Source organism: Excalfactoria chinensis, chromosome 1 (genome assembly GCF_039878825.1).
Source record: "Excalfactoria chinensis isolate bCotChi1 chromosome 1, bCotChi1.hap2, whole genome shotgun sequence".
Classification (NCBI taxonomy): Eukaryota; Metazoa; Chordata; class Aves; order Galliformes; family Phasianidae; genus Excalfactoria; species Excalfactoria chinensis.
The window spans coordinates 33,646,295-33,657,028 of record NC_092825.1 but is presented as its reverse complement, the minus strand read 5'-3'; the positions used below and the strand labels follow the sequence as shown (position 1 = coordinate 33,657,028).

General features: G+C 45.9%; 1 protein-coding gene across 1 annotated transcript; it reads right to left on the bottom strand.

Moving 5' to 3' along the window:
• Positions 1-3,041: 3,041 nt before the first annotated feature.
• On the bottom strand, positions 3,042-10,417 carry LOC140248878 (cathepsin E-like). Its single transcript, XM_072330024.1, has 9 exons — positions 10,362-10,417; positions 10,023-10,200; positions 8,414-8,531; positions 7,826-7,944; positions 7,520-7,719; positions 6,730-6,852; positions 5,958-6,102; positions 3,298-3,396; positions 3,042-3,221 (listed from the first exon to the last, which is right to left on the bottom strand). The coding sequence occupies exons 1-9, from the start codon at positions 10,415-10,417 to the stop codon at positions 3,042-3,044; spliced, it is 1,218 nt and encodes a 405-aa protein (XP_072186125.1).
• Positions 10,418-10,734: the final 317 nt, after the last annotated feature.

The window sequence follows — 10,734 nt, the reverse complement described above, 5'->3', positions numbered from 1 at the left end:
TGTAGACCTGTTAGATCACGTCCAGAGGAGGGCCACAGAAATGATCCAAGGGATGGAACAAACACCTCTACTACAAGGACAGGCTGTGAGAGCTGGGGCTGTTCAGCCTGGAGAAGAGAAGGCTCTGGAAGACCTGAGAGCGGCCTTACTGTATCTAAAGGGAGGTATAAGAGGGAAGGGGACAGACTCTTCAGCAGGGTCTGTTGTGACAGGACAAAGGGAAATGGTTTCAAACTGACTGAGGGGAGATTTAGATTGGATATAAAGAATATATATATTTAACTGTAAGAGTGGTGAGGCACTGGACCAGGTTGCCCAGAAAGATGGTGGATGCTCCATCCTTGGAGACATTCAAGATAAGTCCAGAAGGGGCTCTGAGCAACCTGATGTAGCTGTAGGTGTCCCTGTTCATTGCAGGGGGGTTGCACTAGGTGACATTTAAGGATCTCTTCCAACTCAAACAATTTTATGGTTCTACGTTCATTCCCCCAGCTCAGACATTAGCTGATCTGTCTCAGCATAGCTCAGCCTGCAGAAGCCTTCCCAGTTTCTCACTGTCCAGCCCTGCTCATCTTCCATCATTTTCTTCTCAGCCCAGCTGCTGCTGAGAGAGCACACTGATGCTATCCACCAGACTTCTGTGCATCTTATGAGCAATGATTTTGCTGCCACTTCCACTCACTCTGCCTGCACTCCTTGCCCCAGTGACAGTGCTCCTCCAGTGGAGGCCAAGGGGGGCCGTACAGTAGCCACTGAGTGGTTAAGCTTCAGTTAGGTCCCACAGAGGCATCTATTAGATACTGAAAGATGTAAGGTTAGGGATGACAATTCTGAAGTCCCACGATCTATTATGCAGTAAACAAAACAGTATTTCACACGTAGCAATCCAGCTCCAGGTTAGTTATGATATTCCATTTGTTAGCTCACAGAGAAGCTAGTGCTGGGATGTTATCAGAAAAATTTCCTCGCATTTAGTCTATCTCACTGTTGCAAACATCTTCAGCCTCTGACTTATATTACATTTTCTTTTGCGATGATGTGCTCCCTTTAGCACTTCTTCTGGTGAACTATTTGCCTTAACACAGCAAAAGGACAATTTCTGCAACCTCAGCAATTCACAATTCATGTTCACTGGCATAAAGAATGTAGAATTATTGCATGAATAAAGGCATTTTGAGAAACATGGATGTCTTGACTGTACTGAACTATCAAGAAACACTTCTGGTAGAAAAGTGAACTACCATGCAAGTCAACTTGATGCCTACCTGGAACAAAGATGCAAACTTACAGAAGTGGGCAAAGCTTGAAAAGACTGAGGAAGTGATGAGAGCAACATGGTTTTCCGACTTCCCCACAAAAAGAAACAAGTGGCAGATGAGTTGCTATTGCTGTCAGCCAATAGCTGTTGAATCAAAAGTCCAACATAATGTAGTTGCAAATATAGAGCTGTAAAAACACACACCAGAGAGAGAAAATATTTCATACCTGAAGGAATGATCAACACCTCTGAGAGGCCTACAGGCAAACCACCCCACTCTGTTAATACTTACCAAGTCTTAAAGCTGAAGCCTTAAATCTCAGACCCATGATGGTAACCCTGCCAAGATCCCAGCAGACACTGTGCTGCCTGTGTGCAGAGCTCATCCAGACACCTCCTCACAGCTGCCTGTCTTTATCCCAGGGACAGCAAAGCTGCACGGATTCCTAGTCACCCTACAGCTGTGCCCAGGCCATGGGCTACACTCAGCTGGTCCCAGTCCACGTTACCAAGACTGTACCCAACGCCTGGTGCTGAGGCTGCTCCAGTACCACCAAAGGTGAATACTATCCATATATACCACCTCTATAGCCTTCCTCTTGGCCCCACCTCACATCAGGCCCAGCTGTGAGGGGAGGTGGGAGATAACACACCATTTGGGCCTGACGGAGAGAATTTGATCCTTCACATACAGCCCTTCAAGTCATGGCCTTTCTCACTAGCCTCGCTGGAGGCTTTCCACACACAAGTATTTCAGGTCTGGGGAGAGAAGAACAGCACAAGCATGTCTTATCTCTCCCCCTGCCCTCAGGCTGCCAAGCAAGCTCTATATTTAATTGCTGCTGACCCTCTCAACCCCTTCAGAACACATGGAGCTGGCATGGCAGGAGCCACTGCAAGGAAACAAAAGCCAAGGCACCATTAAGTCCAAAGCAGATTTCATTTGGTTAAGCTTTATTTGCATGTACAGAGGCAGCAGCGGTTTTAACAATTAAAACAAATATTCCGGTTGGTATCATTTTGGAATATCTTCTTTGGCTCAATCAGCTGTAGAAAGGTCAGCAATTCCTGCTGTGTGGATTGCAGTCTGGCTTTTGAAATGCAAATAGATACCCTGAACCCAGAAGGTCAAAATCAAATGACATTGAACACCAAGACCCAGAGCAGGAGAAGTAAAAAGTCAAGAGAACAAGGGGAAGAGCAGGTTTGAGAGAGCTGTAAGCTGTCTGCAAGGAAGTGTCAGAAAGCGTGGTGGTCACTCAGGGATCAGTCCAGCTCCTCTTCATATGAATCGGTGTTAACTCAACAGATTGTACACGGCAGGAAGGAGACAAGGTTGCCAAAACAAGAACATAACCAAGAAAATGAAGTCAGAGGGGAAAGGAGATGGAGATGGCATACAGGAATAAAAAAAGGCTACAAACAAACCAGACTGGGATTAGCTTCACCCATTTCTAACTGTTATACTCTCAGTCTTACGATGTTCAGCATTTTCATCCTTCCTGCCCTCTTGCAGAGCTGCACAACGTACTGAGATGAGCTCTGTTCATCCAGAGAGCTGTGGTGTTCACCAGTTATTCAGGAAGGACATGTATCTCAGTTGTAAGTATGTAGAGATTGAACCAAACTATATAACTGGGGACAAGGGTTGCCCTGAGCACTAAAAGCTTGAGGAGGAGGTCTGCATTCTGGTTCAGAGTTTCACCTTTAGTCCTTTTTCACAGGTCTGCTCAAAACTGTTATATCAGCATCCATGCTGATGCAGAATGAATGATGTTACAACTCAGTCATAATCATCCGTGTGAGCAAATTTTGCAAATCCCACTCTATCATTCCCACGGTCAAAAATGCAGTAAAACTCAGTCATAAAGACATCCCCTAAAATCCAGAGCAGACCGCTGTGAGTTGGGATGTCAAGAGGCTGGAAGCCACTCATACAGAAGGTTTGGTCATCAATGGACTCCTGGAAAAGAAAGAACATCTCCTTGCAGTGGCTCTTCTGGCCCTGACCAGGAGCAGAAAGCCAGAAGGACACGCACCTTCACAATGTATTGCTCTGCTGTCAGCTTGTATTCGTGGTGCCCGATGGTGAAGCTGATGTGGGGCAAGCTGGACAGTCTTCTGCAGTCTACAAGAAACTGTATGCAATACACTGGTTGGCGTGTGATTGATTTACTGCTTTTTAAGTACTGTCCTTTGCATTCAAGCTTTTTGCCACTGCTAATGGTGAATTTACTGTGGGGGAACTTTAGGCCAACTCATGCCCCAGCACTGCCCACAGGTCCAGCACTGGATCATAGCAGCTGTCCCAAAGCCCCCAGGGGCTCTGAAAAGCCCTGCACTCCCCACAGGGACAAGGTGCGGGGGCATTCTGATGTCCCCCCATGTACAAAACCAAGTTTATGTCCCTTTAAGTAAGAAGAAAAAAAAGGTGTGCTGAGCAGAACCCCTCCAAGTGCCAGGCTGTGGTGGGGTCCTGGAGCTGCCTCCAGCCCATGAAGTACGTTATTGAAGGTAACATCACTGCTTCAGGAGAAAAAAAAAGGGACCCACTCAGAAAGTTCATGATGAACACACAGCACTTTGTGTGTTTATACGTTCGTATATTCATACTTTACACCGCACTGGAGTGGGATTTAAAAAGCAGAAAAAGGACTGAATGCTGGTATGTCCATTAATTTCTATAAATAATGCATGTGCTTACAGTAACCCAGCAGATCATTTCCTGGCCTCCCAGCTATTTCACCAACCAACCAACGTGTGAAATGGAACTGCGCAATGCTCCAAGCCCAGAGGGATCCTTGAGGCAAACTGCAGCATTTAAAGTCATCGTGTTAGGGCCTTCCTACAAGGAAGGTGCTATTTTTGCGGTTCTTAAATGAACTTAATCAAAATATAGCCGTAAACCTTTTGCAAACCAAGCAGGTGTCATGCCATTAGAGCAAGATAAAGCATGGGATAGAGAAGGTAAGGGTAAGAGAGACAGCACAGTGATCTGTAGGATATGAGAAGCAAGACACAATTCATTTACATTGTCGGTACATTCAGAGCAAATTAATCCTTTCTGGAAAGAGAGAGAAGTTCTGGTACAATCACTGATGGAAGCACCTGCTTACACCAGGATAAATCTGAGCCAACACACTCAGCCTGCCCGTGGTTTTAAAATAAAAGTGACATAAAGAATGTCTTTTAGGTTTGTTTTTGACAGAATCTGAGATGTCAGCATTGGAATATATATCCTTATGCTGAAATGACGCATCCCTTGTCTATATAGTATCAAGGCAACTACTTTGAAATTACTGATTTTATCTATGCCCATGAGTACGTAGCGTTATAAAAACAACCTGTTATCAAAACATACTCTTTAACACGTGCCTGAAAACCTTAATGAAAACAAAATGTAAGGTTTAACTGAAAAAGAAGCCCGAAGCCTCATCAGTTACACAGAAGCATCTCCAGGTCTCCCCCTCCCAAAGGGAGGCAGATTAAAGCTCACTTTCTCCCTGAACTTTGCCCCATGCACAGGGCAAAAGTAACACTTAATTCTCTCCAAAGTGCCGTGTTGTCATGATCAAGACAACTGTGGAGTCACCCAGAACTGTAGGCGGTGGTTTTACTTGCAGCACTGGAGCGCGGCAGGGTAAAAATTGACCGTGGGAGTCAGCCAAAGGTCATCAATAATGCACAGAAAAATAAGCTGCTCCCTCCTGGAGCTGTCTCAGATTAGCCATCACAGGTTCACTGTCTCAGTGCTTTAGATATTGGCAGGGCTTGGAAAAGTAACAATGGGAAGGTATAAAGGGTGGCAGAGACATCCCTGCTGAGAGGGCAGTGACCAGCCCAACCTCCAGCAGCCTCGACTCGTGTAACCCCCAGAGAGAAGTGTGGGGAGCTGGAAGTACAGCTTTGTGACTAGAGAAACCATGGAGAGACAAATCCCAGCCATCTCAATTGACTGGAAGAGGTGGAGATGATCCTTGGAGGAACGGCAGTGAGGAGGGGGAGTGCTGGCTGGTGTCAGAAGGGGGATACAAGAGGAAAGAGATACCAAACAATGAGGAAACACAAGAAAGGCACTGAGCAGGAAGTGCAAGAGGCAGCAAGGTTTGTTCTGTACTCCTAGGGTTCATCTACCCAGAGCCGACGTTGTGAGCAACCTGGACATGTCCCTCCCAGGAACCCTGGCATAAAGACTCCTACTCTGCAGACAGAGCAGGCAGTGGGAGGTCCATCAGCAGAGCCATTTGGGATCACAATTAACACGCCTTTCCATTGCCATTTCTTTTTAATGTTGACTGGGATGGCCATCAACTCCTTCCAGCTCTGGAGAGCCCACAGCTATAGCTGGGGACTTGGCAAGGCAGTACCATTCTCATTTTCCAAAAGAAAAATACCTTCAGAAAAAAAATGTGGGGTATGGAACAATTCCTTAAACAGATACCCCCACTGTTTGCTTACACACCATCACTGAAGAGAACCGCAGAGGAGGCAGACACTGGGAGGAGGGCTGGGGCAACAAGGCAGATACATCAAAACCACCACGGCACTGAGTTCAGTATTGTCTTAGAGACAAAACTGTCTCTGAGACCTTCCTCAGCCATTAATCTGAATATTTTCTTCTTTCTCCCACCCTATAAGCTCTCTGCACCAAACACCAGTTTCTCTTTCTCTGGCTGCTTTCTGGTTGCATAGTGATTACCTCTCCAGAACGCGATGGAGTTGCCCCAATATACGCCTGTAATCGCCTGATTTGTGACGAGGGACCGGTGATAAGAGAAGTGCCAGAATCAACGATGGCTTCGCAGCCATGGGAGCAAAATGCCACCCGGCCCTGGATCTTTATACTGCAAGTGGAAAACAAGGCATCTTTAAACAAATGGCATATACACTGCATCTGAAGCAACACACCACTGCTATCTGACTTCAAAGTCAGGGCACGATATGAAGAGCTGGCTGCCAGGCTTTCCCAGTCTGAAAATAAAAGTGTATTTTAAAAATGAGAAACCAAAAGAAGCAGATCTAGGAAGACCCACGTGTGGACTCACTTTTCTCCCAGGACTCCTGCAGCCCCAATCATTTGTTGATGAATGTCCTCATGGGTCTTCATAGCTTTTATGCAGTACAAACAAAGTGAACAACTTTGGCCAAGGTTCAAAAGAAAGATTAGAGCAAGACCTGGGACTGGACTCAGTTCCTTGGTGCCTTAGCCACTTCCATGAATAGCCCACCAAGAGGTAGTCTGACCGTTATTGTATCATATTAAAGCATTCTAAAATGCCCTCACAGAAACCAGCCATCCATGCCACAGCAGATTCAGAGAGCTGATAGTCCTCAGACTCGTCCCGGGAAACCTCCTCTTTGAGACCCACAAAGGGGAAACACTATAGCCTCTTTCATCTGCATTGCTGAGCGTTTCTGCCTCTGTGGACTTTACCTGGAGGAGTGAATTCCACCATGTAGTGCATACATACTTGTTCAGATGTATCTGCCAGTAGCTTTTCTCAGTGACTGGGACCCAGTGAATTGAGCCTTTATAGAGGGAGTGGTCTATGCCCCCCAGGATCAGCTCACCACCATTCTCATTGTCATCTCCCCTGGAAGAAGAGCACACATCAGCAGAGGCACAGGAGTATGTTGGAGTACAAAAACTAGACCTGTCTTAAAAGACAAACCACAGTGCTTTCTAAATTCAAGCATGGATGGCTGAACCTGGTTATTTCTGAATTGTAACTGAATATATCTCAATTCAGAACCTCTGAGCACTCTCTGAGAAAATGTACTGTGAGTTGCCAAGGGCTGACAGCAGGCACTAGGAACACATCAAGCCAGTCGCTCTCTCCACTCAGAATCAAATCCAGACAAATTAGTGGAGTTACAGACGAGTTCATATTAGAGAGCAACATTTTTCTTCTTAAATGCAGCCACTTGGGTGTAGCATTGCATTTCTGTTCATCTCCATTGGTGTGAGGGAAACCTCCAGCAGCTCAGCACGCTTCCAGTCTGAGTTAGGAGCTCTTTTGTCCATGACCAGTTACCACAACAAATGTCTGTCCAAAAACTGGTGGTCCCCCCTCCCCCATACTAAAACGTATTTTCCTTTTCACTCTATTATTTCCCATTGGAAAATCGAAGGAAAACAAAATTAATGAAATGAGAGCAATTACTTTCTGGAACTGAAGATTTACACAGATGCTCCATTGCCTCTATAAAGAACTAAAGTGCATTCGTGTCTTGCTTGGCCCTACCACTGCTAGGACTGACCGCTTCAGGTAGAAGGAGAAGACTGGCTCCTCTACCAGCTTCTGGTTCATGATTCTGTCAAACACAGGCAGAGTGTTGCCCACTGCTAGGGAGGGGTAGCCCAGGCCCAGGACACCATCGAAGTGGGCAAGGACAAAGGTCAATCCTGGCTCAAACACTGACTCGCCGAAGTCCTGTCCCTTGATGGAGATGTTACTGATCTGTTCAGTAGGAGAAAAAGAGATGAAAGGAAAGACACCATCAGTTCCAATGAATTAGGCACACTTCAAACTCAATAACCAAGGCCCAACCCAGCCGGAGGCTCACCTGCAGTGTGTCCTTGGCTGCAACACCCAGAAGCTGCCCAGTGCCATAATGCAGGGAGAAGGGTTCTCCACCATGCACATATGAATGTGACAGAAAGGACTTGAACCTCTGGTGCACCCCTGCACAAAACAGACCACATCTGCACCCCAACGGAAGGGCCAGGCTGTTCACCTGCTCCCCATTATAGAACTGGCTGCGATGCTGGCAAAGCAGCTTTGACTTTCGGTATGAAGAAGTCATCAACAGAGGCACTGTTCCCCTGCCAACACCCCATTTTTCTGCTCTCAGAATACCTCAGGGGTTAATTTTGGTTTGTAACTCCCCGGGTCCATTTTCATGTCTTCTGCTTGAAGCTGCCCACCCTGTCTGCCACCAGCGCAGGGAGGAGCAGGCCAGCAAGGCTTTGGGGCTACTCCAGGCCCTCCCCCCCACGAACCCCTGATAGTTTCAGACAGCAACCCCTTGGCCCTTTCCAAAGTTTGCCCACACATGGCATTATTAGGAAATCAAATGCCAGTTAGATCTTTGCTTGACTGCGGCCAGTTTACCCAGGATGTCAGCAGGACAAGGAACAGGAAGGTTTCTTACTGCATGCTTCGCTGATGCAATAAACAGAAGGGACCCAAAAATTGGAGGAGCCGGTGTCAAACACCACGGTGAAGCTCTGAGGCGGTGTGCCAACGCTGATGACTCCAAAGTATTGTGCCTGGGAAGGACAACCCAGTCAGCCCCACTGCCGAGGTGGTGAACCTGTGATTTCCTTAGGGCCTATTGCAATGAGCAGTTATGAGCAAGTCAGAAACAAATTCTGTTCTACAGACTATATCTGATGTACAGAGTAAAGTTCATCCCGCGGTTAAAGGAACCACTGACCGTCCTTGGGCATCAGCTGAAGATAGAGATATCTGTGAACACGTGATTGCTGAAGTGAAGAGCTTATCAACACACAGCATGCAATTGTCTGAGTGTCTGTATCTGGCCATGAAAGAGCACTTTAGCATTAAGAGACCTATTTATAGGATGAAGCATTTCTGGAATTCAAAGGCACAAGTCTTTTGTAACAGTAAAAAGTATTTGAGTATGTATCTTCTTGTGTATGCTTGTTAATTAACACACACATACAGTTTGTGACCCTGGAGTTTACAATCTTAACAAGATAACCATAACACAGTACTATGTAATAGAATATCCAGCTGTACAGCAGGGAGTTGTTTCTTTCTGTATCAAATAACCTTATACTGATTAACCTATAAATTGAGGCAGCTCTCTGTCACTTCGGTAAAATATATATATATACACTCCAGAAACTTGCAAAAAACCCCTCACAGAATTGTTACAGATGCTGGGGAAGAGGCTTTTGTTTAGTTATTTTGATGTGTCAGAGCAGGCTGACTCTCTGCCTTTGTTCTTCTTCACTCACATCTCCAGCTTATCTGGAGACTTCTTCATGAGCCTCAAATGTCAGGAAGCTCTTTCTGAATGATTCACCTTCCCCCCACTGCCCACAGCAGCCTCTACAGCATCTCTACAACTTCACCTTTCTTTAGGCAAACAGAGCAGATCAACCAAAGAAAGCAGTAGACAGACAAACAAAACCAGAAGGGGCAGCTTATAGGATGGTTGACCTTCTCGCTTACCTGTCTCACATCCAGGGAAATTTAGATTTTTCCTTTCTCAGTGCAGAGACCCAGGTCAGTCTCCAATACCAAACACACAGAAGGCTCAGCAGATAAAGCAAAAGAATAAAAACTCTACTTGGGCCCTCGTTGTCCCAGATTTATGACTGAGGTAATTAAATAAATGAGATCTTGGGGATCTGTTATAATAACAGGTAAACATACAAGATCCTGATAAATCTGAACTAATTAATCAGATTCTGCCTGGTCTTCATCTGGGATTGATAGACGCAAACCTTCCACATTTGTTTGAAGACCCGATGAAGGCTAAAACAGATCTGTACAAAAATTAAACTCATCACAGAACTACCTCTGATGGATTATGTCAGTTTTCTGTCAAGGTCCCATATTAACCTCTATCTGTACATGCTGCATTTTGCAGACTGTTAAACTAATTTTGATGATCTAGTATTTACAAGGAGTCTCCTATCTCAACTCCTGCAGTGGAGAGACTCTATTCCAAGCCTTGTCCCTTCAATGGCAGAGAGCCCACACAGTTGCATTACCATAACCGTACTTACATTCATGTAGTCATACAGCCTTTCTGAAGCAGTTCCTACTGACAAAGTGAGATCTGGAGGGAAGCAATACAGGTGTCTCCGAGCGAAAATATCAGGGTGATGATTCCTCCAGAATTCCTCCAATTCTCCCTTTTCATTAAGTTGTGTCTTGACAGATTTGGATCGGACGAGCGGGACTCTACACAAATAAAGAACTACATGAAAGCTAACTGGATCTCCTTTCCAGAGACCCCGTATGCTTTTCTTCGTGTCTTTTTGGAGATCCCAGTAGCAATAATCACTGTCATGCCAGGATCCAGCTGGAACAGGAGGAGCCGGGGAGGCCCATCACACTCTTACCGTTGCAAGGCCACAGTGAAGGGGATGTAAACCACAGTCAGCAATATGGCCCTCATGGCTTCAGCTGGCCTCAAGTCCAACAATGTTCATTTCCTCTGAAGTCCCTTTTTTATACCCTGCTGGGAGCTGGGAGCTGCTCGCCAGGTCAATCAATCAGAGGAGGTCAGTGCTCTGGCAGCAAGTGGAGGGATTTGTTCTCAGAGCAACCACTGGATTGAGCAAATATTGGTGCCCAGAGAAGCTGGGCACAGATAGCCCAGGCACAGTCTAGACCAAAAATATACTTACTGACAATCATTAGTATCTTTCATGTAATTATAATAAATGGGGGAGCCTTGGCTCCTGTTAGCCCAGGAGAGAGAAGGCAGCCCAA